The sequence below is a fragment of the Glycine soja genome, chromosome 2 (assembly GCF_004193775.1).
Source record: "Glycine soja cultivar W05 chromosome 2, ASM419377v2, whole genome shotgun sequence".
In the NCBI taxonomy this organism is placed as follows: domain Eukaryota; kingdom Viridiplantae; phylum Streptophyta; class Magnoliopsida; order Fabales; family Fabaceae; genus Glycine; species Glycine soja.
In genome coordinates, this window is record NC_041003.1 from 31,259,174 (window position 1) to 31,284,736 (window position 25,563).

The following is a 25,563-nucleotide window of genomic DNA, read 5'->3' on the forward strand; positions in this document are numbered from 1 at the left end:
TTCCTTTAGGATGGAGGACCACTGATTAAAATGTGTTCCAAAGTCTCTCTCCATATTTCTAATCCATGTCCAAAGTACTAGAAGTGCATCATCAAGCAATTTACTTCCATCAAACGTGTCGTTTTGGAATATTATTCTGTTTCTGTGCTTCTATGTTGTCCAAGTCATAGCAATCAACCAGGATCTCCATCTTGTGAGTTGCTTTCCCCCTGTAAAATCAGTCATGTGCTGCAGGTAATGGTCCCTAAGATTTTGAGGTAGTACTGTTGCTACTCCAACCCAAGATAAAGACTCCCACCATATGGGTAGGATCTTTTTACAACTAAAAAATAAATGGGTAGCCTCCTCCTCTACATCTCCACAAAATGGGCACTGTACCTCATTTATCACAACCTGCCGCCTTCTAAGATTCATCCTAGTTGGAAGTCTGTCCCTAATTAGCCTCCAAGCAAAAACCAGTGATTTACTTGGTATTTTGAGCTTCCAAATGTCCACAAAGTCCAAATTCTGATTAGCTCCCATCTGTGTTTCTCATATCAAGTCATATCCGCTTTTTGTTGAGTAGTATCCACTTTGATCATGCTTCCAGCTCCACCTATCCTCCCTATTTGGCTGAATCTGCTGCTGTGATAGTTCTCCAAGGAAATTATCTGCCATTTGAATTTCACTATCAAAAAAGCCCTCCTCCAAGATAGCTTCCACTCCCATCCGCCATTGGTGTTATTCCCCATATTCATAATGATTTGTTTCTGTTGATCAGAAATTCGGTACAACCTTGGATATTTGTCCATTAATGGTATAGCATTATGTGTCCAAGGGTCCTCCCAAAATCTGAACTTCTCCCCACCTCCCACCTTCCAATTTCTTTTCGTTTTGACTACCTGGTTCTGCTGTTGCTGCTGACTTGATAGCAGGTCCCTCCACCAAATAGAGTCTTGGCTTCCTCTAATGCCTTCCTCCAATGCCCTCCAGCCTCCATACTTTGATATGAGTATTTTTACCCAAGGTTCCTCTTGCTTATGAAATAAGTCCCAGCACCATTTTGCCAGCAAAGCTGAGTTAAAGTTCTTAAGGTCTTTAATACCGAGACCCCCTTTATCTTTTGGTTGGCATACTTCCTTGCAGCTCACCCAAGCAATTTTCCTCTGCTCCATACCTCCTCCCCATAAGAATTGTCTCCTCCGCAAATTCCCTTTAGTTGGGATTGTATCTTTGATCAATCGCCAAGCAAATGTTGTTGGTTTTAAAGGGATTTTGAGCTGCCATAGGTCCTCTAATTTTTCAGACCATCTATGAGCTATATAACGAAGCAACATTGAGACTATGAACTCTGCAGATTATCAACCCCTTCCATTCGCTACAAGAGTTCCAATATGCTTCTAGCTTTTATCTTAGCTCTATCAGTTCCATTTTCTGACAACTCCTGCAGTGCTGCTTCTGCACCATGTTCTTTCGCTAGTTTTAATTGTAGTGGTTCTCCGGTGCATAGTGACCACATGACAGCAGCAGCATTCTCTCGATTGCGTGGAGAGCTAGTTCGTATAACCTCAATAAGAATATGAATTGGCTTGGCCTGACCGATCGCTACCCTGCCTTCATGGTGGCTTGCAAGGATTGCCATAATAGCTACTGCTTCATCTACCATTCCACCCCCAGCATCCTTCAAAAATTGAATCAGTGGGGCTACTAAACCAGCTTTTACAGCTCTTGGTTTATTTCCCTGATAAATAGATAGGTTGAAGATAGCAGTAGCAGCATCCTTCTTACCTGTAGGAGTACCTTCACAAAGTAACTTTATTAGAGTAGTAGCAGCATCCTCTGAAAGACTGCTGCCACCACATTTCTTTCTTCTACAGTTCCCTTGCCTCTTTGGTAGCTCAATACCGTTGCTTTCACACCACAAAGCAATCAAAGTCTTTAAAACATAGTTAGGGGTAAGGGTTGTATGCACAAGTGTCTACTGTGTCTTGGGGCAGGTTCTTCAACACACACACAGACACACACACACAGAAACACACACACACACACACACACACACACACACACACACACACACACACAGAAACACACAGACACAGAAACAAACACACACAGCCACACACCCACACACACACACACAGGCACACACACACACACACACAGAAACACAGACACACACACACACACACACACACAAAAACACACACACACACACACACCCACCCACACACACACACACACACACACCCACACACACACACACACACACACACACACACACAGCCACACACACACACACACACACACACACAGAAACACACACACAGACCCTCATTAGCCCTGTCAGTCCTTCAGCCACTAAGTCAAAGAGTAATGGAGCCAAAGGGTCTCCTTGTCTCAACCCTCATGATACACACAGACCCTCATCATACACACACACACACACACATATACCCAACTACAATATTAAAGCATAAGCACCCTTCAAACCCAGCATTTGAAATTAGTTACATAAACAACTGTTGATGTCTATATTTGTCTGTAATTGAATTTGACCTTTTGTATGTTCTTGTATGTGATCAGTGTAATTTGCTATATAAACAACTGTTGTTCATGGTGAGTGAACCTTAGATTCCCGTTTGAGACTGAATGCAATGAATCTTGCGGACAGTTTGCATTAGCCATTGTATTTAGTCTTGAATTGTCCGTTTGGACAGTTTGGGGAGACTGGTATTTTTATGTTAGATTCATTCGTGAAGGTTATTATTATTTTCATTAATTTGATTAAATTTCGGTTCAATGCATTTCAAGTTGTTCTCCGAGTGCATACCTGATTATCGGGAAATTCATTTGACCGATGTCATGTCGTGTACTTGGAGACCAATGTGAAATGTTGCCGAAATTTAGTCAAATTTTTGTAAATAATGGTAACCCTGACGTTTGAAGCTAACATAAAATACAGTTTTCCTAAATGGGATAGGGCCACACCTATAAATAAAAAAGTGAGATTTTCATGCATGGAATTGCTTAGATGGATCGAAGTTGGATGAATGAAAGTTGCATGAGCCCAGAATATGAGGATGGCGTCGAACAGTTCTTGCAATTTGCTTCTTCATTCGGTCGACCGAATGAAGAAGGAAAATATTATTGTCCTTGCCTCAACTGTTTGAATGGAAGACGACAATTACTCGATGACATACGGGACCATCTATTGTGTGATGGGATTAAGAAGAATTACACAACATGGATATGGCATGGTGAAGTGACAGACATGCAGAGTGGGTCCCAATCTGAACCGTTTGATGTAGAAATGGGAGATCGGTTAGAGGACATGATTCGTGACCTTGGACAAGAGTCTTTCCAACAAGCACACGCCCCTGTGTATGAAGGATTGCAGAGTGATTCTAAGAAGCCTTTGTATGCAGGGTGCAAGAATTCCTTAACCCTGTTGTCTGTTGTGTTAAGTTTGGTTAATGTGAAGGCCAGGTATGGGTGGAGTGACAAAAGTTTCACCTCACTGCTTGAGGTAGTGCACAATCTTCTTCCAGAGGACAACACATTGCCTAAAAGTTACTATAAGGCAAAAAAGATATTGTGTCTGATGGGTATGGAGTATTAGAAGATTCATGCTTGCCCCAATGATTGCATACTGTACAGGCATGAATTCCAAGAAATGTCCAAATGCCCTATCTGTGGGACTTCACGGTACAAAGTGAAGGATGAAGAAGAAAGTAGTTCTGATGAAAACTCCAACAAGGGCCCCCCAGCGAAGGTTTTGTGGTATCTTCCAATCATTCCAAGGTTTCAGCATCTTTTTGCTAACGAGGACGACGCAAAAGACCTTACATGGCATGCAAATGGAAGGATTTCTGATGGAATGGTCCGTCATCCGGCTGATTGCTCCCAGTGGAAGAAGATTGATGGTTTGTATCCGGATTTCAGGAATGAGCCAAGAAATCTTAGACTTGGACTAGCCAGTGATGGAATGAATCCATATGGCACCTTAAGCACTCAACACAGTTCATGGCCAGTTCTGCTAGTAATTTACAATTTGCCTCCTTGGTTATGCATGAAGCGAAAATACATGATGTTGTCTATGATGATATCGGGCCTAAGACAGCCAGGAAATGACATTGATGTTTATCTAAGTCCGTTGGTTGAAGATCTGAGAAAGTTGTGGGACGAGGGGGTTGTAGTGTTTGATGCATTTCGCAAGGAGACCTTTGAAATGCGTGCAATGCTTTTTTGTACCATTAATGACTTTCCAGCATATGCGAATCTCAGCGGTTACAGTGTTAAGGGTCATCATGCATGCCCCATCTATGAAGAAAATACAAGTTACATACAACTTAAACATGGGAGAAAAACAATCTACAGTAGGCATCGCCGCTTTCTAATACCCAATCATCCTTACAGACGACTGAAAAAAGCTTTTAATGGAAGTCAAGAGCATGATATTGTGCCAATACCGTTGACTGGGAGCAGGTATATCAACGGGTTCAACATCTGAATACTGTATTTGGGAAGACCCAAAAGAAGGATAAAAGTCAGAGTTGCATATGGAAGAAGAGGTCCATTTTCTTGGATCTTCCATACTGGTGTGATCTTGACGTTAGACATTGTATTGATGTTATGCATGTGGAGAAAAATGTTTGTGACAGTGTGATTGGGACACTCCTTAACATTCAAGGCAAGATGAAGGATGGCTTGAATACCCGTCAAGATCTAGCTGATATGGGTATACGATCACAGTTGCATCCAAGGTCTGATAGGAAGAAAATTTACTTGCCCCCAGCCTGCCATACTTTATCCAAGAAGGAGAAGATAAGTTTTTGTCAGTGTCTTTGTCGGGTGAAGGTTCCACAAGGATACTCTTCAAATATTAAGAGCCTTGTGCAGTTGAAGGAGCTTAAGCTTGTAGGGTTAAAGTCTCACGATTGTCATGTGCTCATGCAACAATTGTTAGCCGTGGCTATACGAGACATGTTGCCAAACAAAGTCAGGATAACGATAACTCGCCTGTGCTTTTTCTTCCATGCTATATGTAGCAAAGTCATTGATCCAGTCATGTTTGATGAGTTGGAAAATGAGGCCACAATTATACTGTGCCAGTTGGAGATGTATTTTCCCCCTGCTTTCTTTGACATCATGATTCACTTGATTGTGCATCTGGTCAGAGAAATCAAATGTTGTGGTCCTGTTTATCTACGATGGATGTACCCGGTTGAGCGATACATGAAGATCTTAAAAGGGTATACAAAGAATCTATATCGTCCAGAAGCATCTATTGTTGAGAGGTACATTGGAAAAGATGCCATTGAATTTTGTTCAGAATACTTAGAGAAGGCTAAACCTGTTGGGCTTCCTGAGTCTCGGCATGATGATAGAGTGGGTGGTAAGGGTTCAAGAGGACTGCAGGTGATCACTCCAAGTGTAGAAGATTTGTTATAAGCTCACTTGTATGTCTTGAACAACAATAATGAAGTTTTGCCATACATAGTTAAGCATGAAGCTTTAGTCAAACAGAATAATCCGAAAATGTCAAAGAATTGGGTGTTGAAAAATCATAATAAGACTTTCTGTGATTGGTTTAAAGATACAATCTTTGCAGATGAGAATGCTTCAGAAACATTAAGAAAGCTAGCATATGGGCCTAAAAGAAATGTTATAACCTAGCAAGGATACGACATAAACAAGTATTCATTTTACACAAAAGCACAAGATGACAAAAGTACAATGCAGAACAACGGGGTCACCCTAAGGGCTGAATCTCAACACTTTGCAAGTGTCAATGATGCCAATCCCTGTGTAGCTTTCATCCCTTACTTTGGGTTCATTGATGAAATTTGGGAGCTTAATTATGTGAAATTTACAGTATGTGTTTTCAAATGTAAATGGGTTGACAGCAACACCGGTGTGCGCACCGATGATATAGGATTTATGCTGGTAGATCTAAAGAAACTTGGTTACCACAATGACCCTTTCATCATGGCAGAACAAGCTAGACAAGTATTTTACGTGCAAGACCCTTGTGATGAAAGGTGGTGCGTGGTTCTGCAGGGCAAAATAGTTGGTGTTAATGTAGAAGATGATGATTCATACATGGACACCTATGTTAGTCCTTTGGCCGCTCAAATCACTCCTAACGTTGTCGGAGAAGAAGAAGCTGACGACATTCATGCTAATCGAAATGATCATGATGAAGGAGAATTGATTAACATCGTCTAATGTAATTTTCTGCAGAGACAGAGGTCACCAAAGCAAGTAAGTGACAACTACATTTTTCTCTGATTGAGGCATCAGTTTTTTGTTTCAATTTGCCTCCTTAGGACTTCATTCAGCTGATTTTTGTCACCAGTTTCATCATCCACCACCCTTTTATTCTCTGTCTTCTCACGTTTATTGTTGTTAAACCCACATTTATGCTTTCTTCCCTTCATGTCTTGTTTTATCACAACTTTAGCTGAATCTCCCATCTTCAGCATAGTTGAATCTCCTGTCTTATTCTCCAATGACACACTTTGATGGCCTGTATCTCTTTTCTTCATATGTTCTAATGCTTCAGCTTCAGAATGCATAAAGCAATTAGAATTTTCCAGTGATCACCAAAGGCTTTTGCATCATCATTGACACTCTCCACCCTCTTTGGTTTATGCTTATGTATTTTCTTTCGTGCCTCCTCGTTATAAATCTCAGCTTTATTCGAGGTTGCGCTAGAACGATCAGCACCAATCCGTGCTTCTTCCTCGTCTACCAGGTCAATATCTTTCCTTTCAACTTTTGTTTTGTAAATTACAGTGTAGTTTACAAAATCAAAGGTGAAAGGAAAGATATTGAGCTGGTAGAGGAGGAACAGGCATGGATTGGTGCTGATCCTTCTAGTGAGACCTCCAATAAATCTGAGAATTATAAGGAAGAAGCACGGAAGAAAACACAGAAGCATAAAGCAAAGAGGGTGGAGAGTGTCAACGCTGATGCAGAAGCCTTTGGTGATGACTGGAAAATTCTGATTGCTCTATGCATTCTGAAGCTGAAGCACTAGAACATACGAAGAAAAGAGATACAAGCCATCAAAGTGTGTCATTAGAGAATAAGACAGGAGATTCAACTATGCTGAAGATGGGAGATTCAGCTAAAGTTGTGATAAAACAAGACATGAAGGGAAGAAGGCATAAATATGGGTTTAACAACAACAAACGTGAGAAGGCACAGAAGAAAAGGGTGGTGGATTATGAAACTGGCGATAAACATCAGCTGGATGAAGTCCTATGAAGATCCTCCTCATTCTCAAAGAGGGGAATGAGCAACAATTTGAAGGTTGTACATTCAGGAACTAAAGAATTCAAAATAGCTAGTAATAAGAGGGATTTGTTTTTGGGATTTTCTGAGCAGCAAGAGTGCCTACGCAAGAAGCTTGCACTTGAGGAGGGAAGGATATTTGCAGCTAATGAACAACTATCTTAACTATTTGTCCTTAAGATTTTACTGTTTCTTTTTGCTAATATGTAAATATAAATGGTATAAGGGTATCGCGTAAAAACATGGTCTATATTTACTTCTAAGATTGTTAGGGGTAAAAATGACCATGTCCATAAGCCATAGCCTTATATTATTTATATTTACATATTAGAAAAAAAACAGTAAAATCTGAAGGACAAATAGTTAAGAAAGTTGTTCATTAGCTGCAAATATCTTTCCCTCCTCAAGTGCAAGCTTCTTGCGTAGCCGCTGTTGGTGCTCAGAAAATCCCAAAAACAAATCCCTCTTATTACTAGCTATTTTGAATTTTTTTAGTTCCTGAATGTACAACCTTCAAATTGTTGCTCGTTTCCCTCTTTCTTTTCTGCCAAAAAGAAAATCAATATCAAAGAAAACATGGATGAAGTCCTAAGGATGCCATGTACATGTGTATTTTTGAAGATATAGTATTTATATTCCATCAAACATACATTGATTGTTGATTACATGTAATAGACTTTTTATAACATGGTTGCCCCAAATCACAATTAAAAAGCACAACTACCAATCTTTCAGAGTCCTTTGGTTAATTTGTCTTGTCTCCTTATGTGGTGGGGTTTTGTTTAATAATATTATTGTTTTGCCTTCCAAAAATAACTTATGACTGATCCTCGATCTTTTCATTAATCCTATTTTGTATGTTATTGAATAAAAGATCATGGGTTCTCCACCTACCTCCACTCCTACTCCTCCTCCTCCTTCTCCTCCTTCTCCTCCTCCTACTTCGGACGCATCGGCTTCAACGTCTGCCGTGAAGCGGACACGCAAAGCCTCACGTCTACAATCGTTGTCCACTGGACCACCTGGTGTTGAGAGACCAGTGATGCATATTTGGGGATTGTGGCACGTGATAAGGTAGACATCACCTACGAGAACTGGAAGGAGGTCCCTACTGCTCAGAAGGACCTGATTTGGGAGGATATTCAGGTATTTCTCTTTTCTTATTTGATTTTGTGTAATTAATAGCCAAAAAATACATTATTGTAACAAATAAACTTTGTTTGATGTTGTCAGGCGGAATTTGATATCCCAGAGGCTTCTGACAATAGGACGAAAAGGAAGTTACTACAGACCGTGGGGGAGAGATGAAGGTAGTTTAAATCAGACCTCACGAGGAAATGGGCCCTTGTAGCCGATCAGGACGGTGTCGAGGACACTGTCAGTGACAAATACGACATCAGCAAGGAAAAGTGGGCCCAGTTTTGCCAGACTCACAGAGACCCTTCTTGGGAGCTATGTTCCTTGCCGTTTAAGTTGTTTTTCATATTAAACATGATGTTGTTATACTTCATTCTACTCATTTCAAACATTATTGTTTAATTTTTTCAGGATGTGCACATCAAGGCACAGGCCATCCAGAAGCAGAATACTGCCCCCCACATTTTGTCTCGTGGGGGTTATGATTATTTGGAGCAGAAGCTCCTGGCTGAGAAGACAAAGAAGAAGCTGGAGGAAGCTGCACAGTCAGGAAGCGTTGATGGCGTCATCGACCCTCCATCCCCGGTCAGACGCCACGTGAAGTGGAAGATGGCCCGCACGAAGAAAATAGAGGAGATGATGACTGAGGCCGCAAAGGAAATCGCTGAGAAGATTGTAAGTCATTTTCAACTAACCATTACAATTATGTTTGAATATTTTGAGAATGCCATGTACCACTGTGTGTTTTCTGTGTAGGATTCGTTTGAGGAGCAGGCCACACAGGGATCGTTCGTCCCCCGTGGACGTCAGGATGTTCTGGCCATTACTATTGGATGTCCAGAGCACCCTGGACGTGTCCATGCTGCTGGAGCCGGTGTCACCATCAAGCAATACTTTGGATCGGCTCCACGGACGTCCCGTAGTGCTTCCTCCCTGCCTCTTGACGAATTATAGCAGCTGACCCAGCAGATCAAGGACCAGCTAGAGGAGTCCATCACAGAGAAAGTGACAAGGCAGGTCATGGCATCCTTCAACCAGCTTCAGTCGCAGATACAATCTCAGGGACTTGCAGTGCCTCCTGAGCCTCTTGTCCTCGAGTGAGCACAAAGGGGAGTTATGTTGATCCCTCAGGAAACGATCCTGAGACGGGTGACTCTGACAGGTGCGGCTTGTACATAGAAGCAGATCCTGCCCGCCTGGTTGCCATGGGGAGAGTTTATGAGGGATCCACTCTTGTTCATAACACTCCTTTGTTGCCTGGCCAAGTAAAGGTGAGTGTGGAGGAGGTTACAGATGCAGATGCTCCAGTTCCTGTACCCACTGATGAGGTTTCCTTAGTGGGGCAGGCACTTCACACCTTTTTTGCTTGGCCGACGCATCTGGTTAAGTCTTTATCACAGCAGGTACTTATTGTCCTTAATATATGTTTCTTTTTTTAAAATTAATTCATTAAGCGTGCCTCAAATTTGGCAATTTAACTTTGTTTCATGAACAGGTAGTTGTGTCTCCGCCAAAACCACCTCCGAAGCCCCATCCAGAGGTCGATGATCCGCTGTATCTAATGACATTGACCATCCCAGAGCTTTTCTTGAGGCCTTATCAGGTTAGATGAGATGCCACCGTGTTCGGGGTCGTTAATCCAGATTTCCCCCTGTACATAAAGCACGAAGACCTCTCCGAAATCGCACACGGTGGTCAATGTCTCAGCATATCAGTGTTACAGTTGTGGATTCTGTAAGTCTTTATATAAAAGGCTTTTAATTACCTAAGTTATGGCTTTCAATTCATGAATATTTAACTTTGACTTAACATAAACAGGCATCTCACTGAAACATGGATGCGAGCGGGGAATTCTGATATCTATGGATTCCTCGAGCCACAGTCCATTCAGAGGTCTGGGCAATCGCAGTTTGAATCTGAAAGTTACATAAAGAGTTGGATGCATAGTTCACAATGCGATGTGTATCTTGGAGCCTACCTAAATGGGTAAGTCACAAAATAACAAAATTTAATTAATGTTTACTAATGTACTAACCCATTTTAGGTTTCACTGTAGTGGACACTGGCAGATGGTGGTCATCCTGTCCAAGGAACAATTAGTTGTCTGGTTTTGTTCATTGCATAACAGGCCAGACAACTACCTTAAGGGGATTATTAATAGGTTAGTGTTCTTTTCAATACATTTGCATTGTAATACCTCAACGTACAACACCAGTTTTTAATTGTTACTCATATGGAACAGTGCTATCAAGGGTCTTGATGATGCTCCACAGCCTAAATCAAAGGCTTCTGCTAGGTGGATTGTCGTCAAGGTACGCCATTTACATAAAACTTCCACTTATATATATTTATTTATGTGTCTGTACACTAGTTGTTTAATTAATATCCAAATTTCATTATGTATTTAGTGTAATAGACAAAAAGGAAGTCTTGAGCGCAGCTACTATGTGATGCACTGGATATCCACCATCATTTTAGGAACTTTTAGAAATAATTGGGAAGCGGTAAGTTTATTTCAAAGAAAATCGATTTATTTATAATTTGTATTACATTATTAACTTATTATGATTTATTTCATCATACAGTATTTTAACGATCCTAGACCATTGGAGCCAGAGAGATTAAAAACATTGCAGATCCAGTGGGCACAATTTTATCTCCGAGTTAGAGATCAGACCTAGGATTTAGGGACATTTTTTAGCATTTTTTACATTTTCTATGTAACATGAACATTGAATTCATTTGATGATTGTTCTTTATAATAAATCAATTATTTGATGTTTATTATCATTAAAACTGCTTGAAAGCAGAATAAAATGTTTATTTGCTATGAATTGGGCTTCCTGAAATAGCATTTGACAGGTACAATTTTGGGTTTACTGTAAAAACAAAAAGTATATATAAAAAAATACTTGAAAACAACATCGGTTATTAACAAAAACCGATGTTAATATCATAACCAACATCAGTTATTTACAAAAACCGATGTCGATATGAACTTTAACATCGATTATTATAGAAAACTGATGTTAACGTTTGTATATTAACATCGGTTATTTGTGTATAACCGATGTCAGCGTTTGTATTTTAACATCAGTTATCTGTAGATAACCGATGTCAATTGTTGTACATTAGCATCGGTTAATTATAAATAACCGATGTGAATATTTGAATATTAACATCGGTTATGTACACATAACCGATGTTATACATAAAGAACTACACCAAATAAGTGTATGCATGATCAACGTTGACATCGGTTTTCTAGCAAAACCGATGTTAAGGGCATACATTAACATCGGTTTTTTTACAAAACCGATGTTAAACTAACATATTAACATCGGTTTTACTGGAAAACCGATGTCAACGTTCATCATGCGTACACTTTTTTTGCTGTTGTTCATTGTGTTTAACATTGGGTATTTAGAGAACCGATGTTGTCATATGTATGTTAACATCGGTTCTCCAAAACCGATGTTAACATTCATACATTCAACATCGTCACTTTCAACATCGGTTTTAGAACCAATGTAGAATGTTCTAAATAACCGATGTTGAAAGTGTATTTTCTAATAGTGATAATAGGATGAGACAGACATAGAACCCTGCTGTAGATTTGCTAGTTCATGTTTCAACTGGAAAATCAAGGGACCATTCCTTTGTTCAAATCTCTCCTTAAGATCATTCCAAATAGCTTGAGCAGTGGGACAATGAAGGATGCTTACTTGTATCTCCTTTGTAAGAGAGTTGAGAAGCCAAGAAGCAACGATGCTATCATTTTACTGCCATAAAGCATGACTGGAGTGCTCTAATGGAGGTTCGAGAATGGAACCATCCACAAAAGCAAATTATTTTTGCCAAGAAGTGCCATCTTGATGGCTTTCTTCCAAGAATTATAATTCTCTCCAGATAAAGGATGAGTGACGAGGCTCAAACCAGGATTATCACTGGTTTGTATGGGAAAGAGATTAGAATCATCCATGGCACCCATGAAACCAAAGAGAAAAAGGAGAAGAAAAGCTAGAAGGAAATCAGAGAAAGCAGAAGAAGTGTATTTCCTTTGATACCATATTGATAGAGAGCTTTGTGCAGCAAGGAAATCTGCAAAATATTATTAATGATTATTGAATACAAGGTTGCATACACAATGCTTTATATCCAGCTTAACAAACTTAGTAACTAACTCCATTCTAACTAATTGCCAACTAATCTAACTACCCTCTAACTGAAGTAACTAACTCCATTTCTTCATACTAGATCTGATCCAAGAAAGAAATAGAGGAAGCGTTGGAGCCTAATCAACCTATCCTCTTCCGAAACATCCAAATGACTTTTACCCTCTGGTGAAGCTGAAAATGGCGACCAGGAATGCCAAGAAGCAGATCCCATTGGAGTCGCATTGGGCGTTCTTCATTTTGTACCGGTCAGCATTCCCAGAATAATATCTTCTCTCCCACTCTCTCTTTTCGCCTCACTATTTCTTTGCCAGTCAAGTGTTTTTTCCATTAGAATTTTTTTTTAAGCTGAATAACAAAAGGAAAAAGAAGAAAAACAAATTAGGATAGGGAAAAAAGGCTCATGTGAGAGAAATGTTAGAACCTTGTTTCTGATTTTTTTTCCCTTTGATTTTGATTTTTTTTCTGTAGTAGTTTTTGTTGTTGCTCTCTTTATTTTCAAAATGAGATTGGAGTTCTGACTTTGTGGTTTTTGGATTTTATTTCCAAGTTGCTGCGTCGAGCTTGCAAATGGAGGTTTGGTTCCGATCAGTGAAGCCCTCAAGACTTGTTTCATGGTTGTATGATTCTGTTTCTTTTTTCAAATTTTCTAATTCACTCTTGCTATGGTTTTATTTTACTAAAAAATAAAATAAAATAAACAGTTGAGAACGCCATTTTAGATTGTGTTTTCTGCCATTATTTTTGTTTAAGCGTTGAGTTTGTAAGGGACCCGGTGGGCTTTTATCAAATCCGGTTAATACAATCCAATTCTCCCTGATTCAAGTCTTGTTAATAAAAAAGCTTGTGCAGCGCAGCGTGTACTACGCTATGTAATGTTGTAGGTGTGTGTGTGTTGTGTTGCACACTCTCCACACTTACACAGAGAGAAAAGAGAGAGAAAGAAAAGGGTCAAATAGTTAAAACCTTTGCTTCCATAGTTCCATATTTGCATTCAACAACGCCAACACCTCAGACAGACATCATGGACGCAGGTTACAATCCTTGTACTGTCGAAGAGGTCTTTAGGGATTTCAAGGGTCGCAAAGTTGCTTTGATTAAAGCCCTCACCACAGGTTCTTACTGCTACTTCTTTCTTTCTTCTTATCCTTTTTTTCATTTCAATTTTTTTTCCTTTACTTAAAAAAAAAATTAAATCATTTTTTTTGCACCCTAACGTTTGTTTAAAAAAACTTCGTACCCCATTACCCAGAGGCTCTTCGCTATGCGAAGGTATGGGGGAGGGATGTTGTACGCAGGCTTACCCTTGCATATGCAAAGAGGCTATTTCCGGATTCGAACCCATGACCAACAAGTCACCAAGGCACAACTTTACCGCTGCACCAGGGCTCGCCCTCACCCTAACGTTTGTTTGTTTGGTTTTTTTTCCCTCTCTTTTTTACATGTTTAATTAAATTGGTTTCTGTGTGGTTACTCCAGATGTTGAAGAGTTCTACCCGCAGTGCGATCCCGGTAACGTTTTGTTTCATAGAAAAGAAAAAGATTGTATTTTTATTATTTATTTTGGTCTACGTTTATATTTTGTTTCTTTCCCCCCTGTCTGGAACATTGAATTGATCTGATTCCTGAAGTGGAGAGTGGAAATTGTGTTTTTGTTTGTTTCAATTTGGAGAGGAATTTGAATTTAGTTGAATGTTGAGGCCGTGGGGTTTTCAAACTTAATTTTTCGAAAGCCGTGGGGTTTTCAAACTTAATTTTTCGAAAGTGTTACTTTCACGGTTTTGTAAATGGCTACCGGAAGTCTATATATATATATAAGGGAAACTATATTTTTTTCAACTTATGTGAGACAGAATAATAGCTGAATATTTAGGAGTGTCACAACGTAATAACGTATGATGCTCTTCACATAACTAATTTGAGATTTGATGGACTTGGAGTTTTCATCTTGCACATTACAATATTAGTGCCTCATTGTTCTGCATCAGTATAAATCCTAGGTAAGACAGTTAATCTCAACCAATTTTATTTTTTTTATTGCCTGTAATATTGGCCTTTAGTTCATGTTAAGAGTTTCTCATATGCTTTTGATTTATCTATTACATTTAAACTGTTGTGTGTTTTCGGTTCCATCTACTAAGAATTTTTGCAGGAGTTGGAGCTAAATAAATTGGGACGACCCATGATAAGAAGGGAAGGAACTTAAATGTTAAGCAGGTGAGCTATCATGTATATGGGAAAATTCGTATAAGAACAAAGAACCGGTTGTGATCCTAACGAGGGAGACGTGGGAAGTGGAGGGCCTTTAATTAGCATACATAAAAGAATTTCCTATATGTGAAGAATTTAATTTGGTCAATATTTCATTTTAACCGGCTTTATTATGTTACAATAGTTACCTGGAAAAAATCTCACTTTGTGTATGCTTTTGAATAAATAAGTTTACTCTACAAGTTTATGAATAAGTCAATCCATTTGACTTACTCTGCAACAAATAAATAAGTTTGTATACTATATCACTTTTTTCATGAGCATGAGTACTAAGTTTCAGAAATTAATTTTGTTTTTGAAACTTTTTTTAGTGTTTTCAGAAATTAAAAAAAAAAAGCTTTTTATCAACTCGTATATCACTTTGAGAATTATGATATGTACAAGAGAGATTTTTCCATATGTTTAATTTAAATTCTTTCAAATATGGCTGCTATTTATAACAAGTGTGTAATTTTATTTTATGTTTTACAAAAATTACAAGTGTGTAAATAATGTGTTAATTGTTCTTGCTCCTTGGGGATGGTCTTCGCTACCTATATAATTATCATGCTAGAAAGTATAAATCTAGCACTTAAATCATTAATTCAGTCACTGTAATGTGGATCATGGACGAGATTATTGGTTTAATCATAGTTCTTTGTTTTCAAAGAATCAAATTCTGTTCAACACAAAACTCTGCCACATTTTAGATATTTTATTCAACTTATGTGAGCTTTGTGAATTGTGATGCAGAGAAGGAAAATCTTTGCCTTTATGGATTTCCAAGTGAGCAGTGGGAAGTCAATCTGCTAGCTGAGGAGGTGCCCCCCAAGCTTCCAGAGCCAGCATTGGGCATTAACTTTGCCAGAGATGGGATGCAAGAAAAGGACTGGATCTTTGGTTGCTGTACACAGTGATGCTTGCTTGCTTGCTGTGGCTTTTTATTTTGGTGCTATGTTTGGATTTGACAAGGCTGGTACGTACATATTTTCCTTTTTCTTCAGCATGTATATGGGCTTAGCTGATTATCACTTTTTCTCTTAAGTGATGCATGTATTTTAATTTTGGGCAATATTGTTAAATGGGGATGCCATGGTGTGGAATGGCATGGCAGATTTTTTGCCAACCGCCATGGCAAAAAATTTAATAGTTAATTTTCTATTTTAATAGTTGATTTATTTAAAATAATTCATTATAAAAAATTTAAACTTTTTTTTACGACAAATAACGGTGAATATATTATTTTCAAGAAAATAAAAGAGTAATAACTAAGTATATTTCTATATTTTTTTAAGAAATCATTTTCAACGACTACATCCCTAAATGATAAAAAAACAATTAGAAATGCTAGGCTAAAGTCTAGTACTTTAATAATTGATTTTTTTCCTCTTTAAAAAAATACGCACTAACCTTCTTTGCTAACATTTAATTGCTCATATTCAAGATGATTTATCAACCTCCTTCATCACCGGGAGAAAACAAATCACATCCTATGGTTGCACTCCTCCCCAGCTTAAATCTTAAATTGAGATTGTGAATCCATAAAAAATAAAAAGAAATTTATAAGACTACAAATTTAATATTTTTTATGAAAAATAAAATTTTTTTGTCTATAAAAATTAAAAATATTATGAGAATTATAAAACATGCTCAGTTAACCATTTTAGAGCCCTCATCAATCCGACAACTTGTACCACATTTCTCATGTAATTATTGCTCCCCAATGTTTCTTATTTGTTAGTCCTCATATTGTCCTTATTTGTTTCATAAACTAAGGATTTGTGTGTTTTCTTTTGTCTTCCCAATTTATTTTATTTTTTTCTTACTTGAGTGTTTATTGAGAAATTTATTCAAATTAACTCAATATCTTGACATGAGTTTCAAACATCATACCACAATAGTTGTACATTTCATGATTAAATGTATGATGTAATAGAGTCTAAGTTCGTATTAGCAAGGAAAGGAAAAATAGGTTACTGATAATTCATTATTTTTAATTTTTTAATTTTTTTTAAAAAAAGACATGCTAAGATGAGTATCTGAAAAATTATCTTAAAAAATTTACTTTCTAAGACAGTTTTGGAAAAATCGTCTTAGAATCCTTAATTTTTTTTTTAAAAAAAATATTCTAAGATGGTTCTCTGAAAAATCGTCTTAGAAGCCTCAATCTTTTCAATTAAAAAAAATTGCTTCCGAAATAGGTGTTCCATAACAATAAAAAATTGCTTTCAAAATAGGTGTTCCATAATAGTAAAAAATAACTTTCAGAATGCCTGTTTCGCATCAGTAAAAAATAATGGTTGAAAATAAAAAAAAAAATTATGTATTATAGAAAACCTATTCTAAAACTCAATCTATGTTTTGGAATAGTCATTTTGAAAGGCTACTATATAGCTTTCGGAATCGTGTCTCCAAAATAATGATTGAAAATAAAAAAAATAAAACATTCTATAATTGTCATTCCGAAAGACAAAACATAATGTTCCGAATTGCACTCTATCCTTCAATGGCAACATGCAAAGGAAGGAAGAGGGGGGAGGACGTTTTGCAACATTGTGACTGGTGAGGAGGAGGTCGCGAGGTTGTTGTTAAGAAGTTGTCGTCGCAGGTGATGGAGGTGTTGTCTTGGGAGTAGTTCGCACAAAGAGGAAGGTATTAGGGTTGGAAAATGGTAGTTTGGTATTTTCAAACAGAAATGGCGAGTGTAGGATACACATATGGGAGTGTAGAATTTAAATCCCGATCTAATTTTTGTTGCCCACAGTCGAAGCAAGGGTTTTGAATCCTATACTCCCATATTTGTATCCTTCAACCCCAAGCATCCTTGAAATTACAAAATTACCCTTAATGAGATAACACCACCCCAACCCTAACACATCCCTCCTTCAGAAACCATCTACCCAAACACCACCTTCCCCGCCATGCAACTCCCACTCGCAATGACAGCTCCTGCGACAACGCCTCTCCTTCCTGTGAAGGTTGTTATTCTTCCTGCGACAACTCTCCTCCTTCTCCTGCTCCACCTTGTTCTGTCTGCACCCTCCTCGTTGTGACTCTTTGTACACCCTTCTCCCACCATTCAAGGTAAGTTCTTTTCATCTCTCTTGGGTTCTGGTAAGGAGGGTTTTTGGATCTGAAATATGTGTTCTGGAACACCTATTCCAGAAGAGTTTCTCTGGAACACCTATTCCAGAATAGTAATTTGATTTGTTATACAAATACTTGTATTTCATTAAATAGTAATATTTATCACTCTGCACTTTACTCTCTAACATGTTGTCTAGATCTTAATTTTAATGTTATTGAACCATGATATATTATTAATTTTTCTCCATCCTCAAAATTTCTTAAGCATGGATGCTATTTTGGTACGATAATACATAAATCTACACCAAAGAAAAGGACTTGAGAAGTTGCAAAAATTATGTAAATGAAAAATAATACATACAAAATGCATTTTACATATTTTCTTCTGTAATTTGGTTTCATTTGAACTCTTTAGAATACTTGGAACTGCCTAAGAGAATTCCCCTCAGCCTATATGAATTTATATTCATATCTGTTCACATTTTATGAGTTTCTAACATTCAGAAAGTGTGAAATGATACTAGGATTCTTAACTGTTAAGTTCACATTAGTAATCATATCCGATAAAAAATTTAGTTGGGTTAAATTAAGAGATGGAAAGCTTGATTACCAGTTTTTGCAATGTTTGTTTGATATTTTGCAAGCAATAAGTACAAAGCAATATTTTGAATTGAAAGAAAGCAAGAAATATGTATGATAGAGGCTAATATAGAAGATTAGAAATAGATTTTTGTTGAGTAATAATCTGTAATTCCCAATCTCTGCTCCAATCTTAGCAGTATGAAGATTATAGTACTTCGTGATGTTTTCCCTGTTTTGTTCTTTATTGTAGAAGTTGTTGCTTTTAGTCTATCAGATTGTAGAATCTATTGATAAAAAAATTAATGTTCAAATAGCGCATACAAAAAGAGTTAATTTTGATGGTGATGATGACAATGACAGATGCATTAGACCAATAATGTTTGATCATAAGCGACATGTAGAAGCTCAAGTGGTGGACCCTTTAAAACAACCTGCGCAAGTGGAGCCTTCAAAGCATGTTAAGAAAGTGGAGGATGTCGAGCATGTTGACCAAGTCCAGGTTCTTCAACAAGTGGAACCTGTTGACCATGTCCAATCTGAGGACTAGCAAGAGCAGGACCCCCATGTTGTCTTTCTTGGTGGCCCTAAGGACCCATCACTGATGACCTAATATGTTGATCATGTGGCTTGGGAAGTATAGGGTGGCATGGTAAACTACTAAGCTTGTTTCAATATTTAAAATTTATTCAATCATTGAAATGTTTTTCGTCTTTTGGATTTTATTTAGTAATTACCTATGCCATTGTAGGAACGCGGTGAGATAAAATTAGTATCACGTGGGAGAAAGTTGCAATTAAAGATTATCCTACATGACCAGATACAGGATGTGGTCAAGGGGTCTAGTTTCTTCCTGTTAACTACATGCAGTTATCAAATAATAGACAATGGACTCTTGTCTGCTTTTGTAGAAAAATGGCACAGAGAGACAAACACCTTCCATTTGCCCGTGGGAGAGATGACGATAACACTTGATGATGTGGCATTGTTACTTGACACTCTCATTACTGGTGCCTTTTACAATTGTGAACATATGGATAAGGAAGCGGCAATTCTCATACTTGTTGAGTTACTTGAAGTTGAATATAAGGATTCCTTTAATGAACAAAGAAAACTAGAGGTTGACAAATCCGTTTAAGCTAGTTGTGGGGGTGTGTATGAGAAGAGGTGTTAGGAAGAGAAAATGGGATGAAGCAGTAAGAGTCTATTTGTTTCATCTAGTCAGTTGCACCTTATTTGTTAATAAAAGTGCAACCTATGTAGAGGTAAAATCCTTATATTTCTTGTGACCTTAAAGGATGATAGGTATTCATTGGGGGCAAATGGCTTTACATATCTTTATGAGCATCTTGGTGATGCTAGTTTTGTTGGCACAAAGTGTAACACCCCCATTTTTTTTCGTAAAACAAATAAAAAGAGTTTTATTTAAAAATTAAATAAATGAGAGGAAATGGTATTTGTTAATTAAAATAAGGATTTCATAGTATTAGAAAATAAAGAGTAAAATGATATTTTAGAAAATAAAGAAAAATTTTAATTGGTTATTTATTTAATGAAAGAGTGAAATATAGTTTATTTTTATAGAATAATAAAATAAAGAAAAATAGAGTAAATAATAAGCACAAAGTACCCTAGCTATAAATAGAAATATATTTGGTTAGTTTTTATAATTAAGATACGTGTTTATGCTTTTTCTTCCAACCACTCTCGTTCTCTCTTCTTCTTCTTCCAAAATCTTTTCTTTTTTCTGCACACTCAAACTTATTCCAATAACACTATGATCCCGGACTTGTTAACCGTTAGATCGTCCTGAAATTTAAACATCACCTTAGGAACTCATTTTTGAACATCACCAACGTTGGGATTTGAGAAATAATATTTGTAGAGAGAGAAATGTCTCTCACACAGAGACAATGAAATTGAGACTTCGATCTCTTCTTTTTCTCTCTAACACTTGGAAATAGTAGCAGAGTAATCAAAGGAAAAGTTTGAGGAATCTTAAAGAACCGCTAGAGATGTCATTATCGCTATCGGACTGGACACGTGAGCCCATTTAGAGGTAAAAGTGTGTTTTGAGGTCTGAATTGTGCCTCTTTTGTTTCACGAAACAAAGGTTTTTTGTGAAGTACGACCATGCTTGATGGGAGCACGCCTGTGCTTAGTGAAAATCAGTTGTTTTAAGCCCGTGCTATTTTTTTTACAATGTGAGTTAACTTGTAGCCTAAACATGACTAAGAAAATAATTGAATTAGGTTTTGTGGTCTTAATGAAATTTGTATCCCTAGATGTGAGAAAACAAATTTCATTGGTTTCACCCAATTCAGAGTTGTATAGCCCCCTAGAGACTCAAATTACTGAGCAAAGGTTGGACTGTCAAGATTAAGCAATGATTCAATCTTTACGTTAGGTTTAGACATAGTTAATGGTCAAATTGATTTTTGTAATCAACATAAGAGTTGTAGATAATTGTCTTAGATTTCAAACAAGATAAGTATGAACTTAATAGGATTAGACGATTAGTACATCCCATGTACTTGTAATTTGACTCTACAAAGGTCATAGTAACTTAGGAGGAAATGTAAGGATATATTTGTTTACTATACATGTACGTGTGGTTGCTATTAACTAAATGAATAAGTGAATGATTATATGCCTTAAATGTTGGAAGATTTCTATTTTATGATATACATACATACATATATGATGTATGAGAAGTGATAATGTGTTAGTGAGAAGGTGTGATGAGACATGTTATTGTGAAGTGTAAAGTGATGGTATTGAGTTGTGAGCTATGGACTGTACAATCAAAAAACTATAACACCATTTTAACATGTCATTTTGGGATTATGAATTTGTGATTGAGATTGATTATAAGTGACAAGTTGAGCATGTGTTAATTTATGAGATACATGTAAACATGTGATGGTGAATTATGACGTTGTGAGATGTTAAATTATGGACATGGGATATGATTGTGAATAAGTGTTTGATTAATACTTGATGTGATATTACTTGTGTTGTGAATTATACAATAACCTAACTGGTATTTACCATGTGAAAAGTGTTTATACGCGAGATGTTAAAAGGAAAGTGTAGGGTTCCAAATTAGGAACTTGATATGTAAATTGTAGTGTGATGTCGTGAGTATTGTATAATTCATTAGTAGTGTCTACGTGCAAAAGTTGTTTTAGGGGTTGAACCTGAATTAGCAAGGTGAGTCTCTAACGGATTCTTCGAAGTCTAAACCTTGGGGGTAAATGCACTCGGTTTGTGTGCTCCTTTAAGCCTATGTTGATCCCATGTGGTTGGAGCATTCTCGCAAAATATAGTGACCCTGACTGGTCACCTTATGATTTCACTTAGTGAGGGTGACCTAACATACCCATCGTGTGGCGTGTCTTATTATGTACTCCTAGGCGCCCTGGTGTTGTTTTTCACTGACATAGTACCATATTGCATATAGGCTTGAGTCTTAGTATAATTGTTGCATAAAGTCTGTGAATTGTTTATTTTGAAATTGGTGAATGTTGTTACGTCTTGATTCAAGTGTGCGATTCATGTGTAATGCGATTGGTGATTGAAAAATGAATTTTAAATGATAAAGTGATGAATTGATGTGGATTTTATTAAGTTGAACTATGTGATAAATATTTTCATAATGCATTTTGCTTATGCCTTTATTTATTCGTATTTTATTTAGAAATGTGATAACTCACTCTCTGTATGTTGTTTGTATTTGGATCCTATGATGATCTCGAACCTTGTATTTGTGGGAGCAAATGGTTAGATGGATGACTTTAAAGAACCTTATACTAGAGGATGTTAGGACACAATGTTCAGATAGGATGCAACATTGGGACATGAGTTTCTGTTTCAATTGCATGATGTTTTGAACATATTATTTTACATTATTTTATTTTGCTACTTAACTTGAGTTCTTTTGTAAACTTGGACGACATTGTTTTGAGCCGGAGATGTTTTTAATAATTTTTATTTGGTAACAGTGAAACGAATGTGACATTTTTATCGACGTGGATTTGTTTACGTGATTTAAATAAAATTGATTTAATTAAATTTCATATTTTTATATGTTTTTCTTATTTATATGTATGTCGAGGTAGATGGTATCACACAAAGCATATTGGTGGCTATGACACTTTTCTTTAGGTAATTATGTGTCATTACAATTGTTTCTTATATTATTAATAACACCATTGTGTACTAATACTTTGGTTTGCTTTTGTTGGTGACACAGGGATGAATTTATGAGCACTTTGTTAGCATTGGCATTGGGGATGATGTCTTGGCATATGAAGAGACCTCTCTATGTGTTAGTCAATGATCAAATAAGTCTTCTTTGTTAGTAATTCATTACATGAAATTAATTGATGAGCTGACCATCAATGGAGTTAGGTGGACTCCATATCAGGAGCATTAGATTCATCGTCTATTTGAGAATATATATTTGTTTTCTAGATTCATTCAGTTGGGTCTAGAAATGTAAATTCATTTGTCACTGTCAGAGAGGGTCTTGTGCCAATACAAGTTTTGTTAGAATATTCCCCGACACCCTTCTTTGTTCACTGATTAGCTTCCCACCATATAACAAGTTGATGATAGGTGGATACATTTGCAAGATCACTTGATCCACCCCACAGTGCATGTAATGAATCCAATAGATTTTGATGCAGGGTACTATGAGTGGTTTTACAATGTCTCACATCCTTTTGTACAAGCACATTTTTCTGCTCCACTCCCTTATGCAAATATGGATCATGCACATCCTACAGTTGTAAGTGTGCATGAATTTATGATAATAACTTGTATCCTATCATGCTTTTCTGACATTAATTTGTTTGTTGTTTGTTTGACAACAAACATATCGTAGGATTGGGCTACTATTATAGCGTATGATTGACCATAGGTCGATTACTCAAGGCATTAATTGATGCATATGCTTTGACTGAAGAGGCATTGACATTAGCGCATGGAGTAACTGATGATGGAAGTGTCAACACCAACAGAGGTCCAGGTGTAGAAGAGGTAGGCATGGCCGTTGGCCGGCGAGGATGTGGATAGTTGTACTATACAAGATGGAAGGCATTTTGTGGATACTTGTTCACTTTATAGCTATTTTGAGACCATCATTAGTGACTATATTAACTATTGACTAATCATTTGTATTAATTGACTTTGTGAAAATTGTGAGACTATATGAACTTGTTGTCTTTATCATTAGTGAATGTGTGAACTTATTGTCTTTGACAAGTTATACGTATCTGAATTTTTAAGGGAGATTATGTCAAATTTTTTTATAGAAATACATAACTACATGATCCAAATAAGTGGTCAATAAGGTTACATAATGCTACGACATATAGAAATCAAAAAACATATCTGACAGTAACATATGTGTCCATAATGTTACATAAATCAATCATATCAAAGATTTACATAATCGCGTGTAAATCTTATTAATGGTGAAAATTGTTGTATTCGGCCAACTTAAAAGGTGACCCATTATTTTGCTCGTGGATGACAATGTGTGGACCACAACACATCAAGCCTTGGTATAGGACAATGATATGTGAAATGTACCTACATATTTTATAAAAAAAAACATAATTAGGAAATGCAATTTCACGAAGTTTACTTTGATAATAATCTCACCAGCTATGTCAACCTCTTTCAATCGTTGAATGATAGCATCAAATTCTTGTTGCATAGAGAATTATTTGTTTTGATCAATAGACCCCATGTCATTGAAACTTAGCTTGGTCTAGTATAAATGAATCGCTTCACGTGGTTTGCTACGTAAAGCACACCTAGCTAGTTCACAAGCACACGGCAAACCATAGGTAGAACATACAATGCATCCACAACAAGACATGTCTGCCTTTTTGAAGCTTTTCTGCAAAATAATTCAATGCATACCTTGAAATAAATCCAGGCACTTGTACATTTGTACATTAAATGTATGACCAACAACATGAATGCTATGCTCAAATGAGGATCTAATTTCATTATGCTACATAATAATGATGTTGTTCATTGTATCTTCAAGGTCTAATGGGCAAACTCAACTGTAAAGCTAAATTTTGCCACAAATGTCTCAACCAAATGAAGATGGTAAACAGAAACTACTTTAATAGATCATGGGTTATAAGTTAAAAACTTATTGATTGTTGTGTTCCCTAAGTGCATGATTTTATTTGTTTGTGCCTTTACAAACATTTCCTTGTGAGGGATCAACCAAGTATCTTTCACATACACAACAAACTCATGACATGGTTGACAGATAAAGTCAAACTTTGTTAGACAATCTTCATATTCAAACTCTATAGGATAATCCATAACAGTTTCTTGAGTCACATTCTTATCAATATAAAATTGGCACAACAAGTTACGTGACTTAGGCAACACAATTTTTATTATATTCATCAAGGCTAAATCTCTGTCTGTGACAACCACTTTCGATAATCCATCAAATCTACAAAAAAAAGGCCTCTAAACCTTTCAAATGCCCACACAAAGTTATTTTCACGTTCAACTTCCAAGTAAGCAAAAACAACAGAAAATGTCATCCCAATACACATAACACCAACAATCTCAAGCAAAGGTAGCCTATACATGTTGATTTTGTACATACTATTCATGAAGAACACTATGTTAAATGCATTCAACAATTTTACCGAATTAGGATGTGTCCAAAAAATGTCACGTACAACTTCTTCATCATTCACCACATGCCAACGAATATACATATCACACTCTAACAAATTCATTAAATATTGCATTTGTGTTCAGGGGAATCTTTGAGATCTTTGATATGTAATTTTGGTAGTATACACTTGTCTGATGGTTGCGACATTTTTTTCATTATGCTCTTTCAATGTCAGAAGAATATTTTTAAACTTCACCATACTTTGTCATGTCAGCAAGCATTGTCTTCTAATTAGTCGTTAGTTGACCAGTATATCAATGGTAGACCAAGTCTTAGCAACATCATGATTATGAGATCCACACATTACCGTAACTACCCATCCTTCACCATTCT

The 25,563-nt window shown here is 36.9% G+C and overlaps 1 protein-coding gene across 1 annotated transcript; it reads right to left on the minus strand.

The window, feature by feature from the left end:
* Positions 1 to 1,357: 1,357 nt before the first annotated feature.
* On the minus strand, positions 1,358 to 12,815 carry LOC114374975 (U-box domain-containing protein 14-like). Its single transcript, XM_028332706.1, has 4 exons — positions 12,719 to 12,815; positions 12,248 to 12,516; positions 4,449 to 4,492; positions 1,358 to 1,889 (listed from the first exon to the last, which is right to left on the minus strand). Exons 1-4 carry the CDS (start codon positions 12,813 to 12,815, stop codon positions 1,358 to 1,360), a joined length of 942 nt encoding a protein of 313 aa, XP_028188507.1.
* Between the last annotated feature and the right edge of the window lie 12,748 nt (positions 12,816 to 25,563).

Bases quoted from the DNA above. Each gene is read 5' to 3' on its own strand.
- LOC114374975 (XM_028332706.1), bottom strand. From the start codon at position 12,815: ATGCGACTCCAATGGGATCTGCTTCTTGGCATTCCTGGTCGCCATTTT. The intron at 4,493-12,247 runs GTTCCATTCTCG...TCCCAAATACAG, and splicing joins ATAATTTGCTTTTGTGGATG to TATTCAGATGTTGAACCCGT. The intron at 1,890-4,448 runs GTATTGGCACAA...GTGGTGTGAAAG, and splicing joins ATACCTGCTCCCAGTCAACG to CAACGGTATTGAGCTACCAA.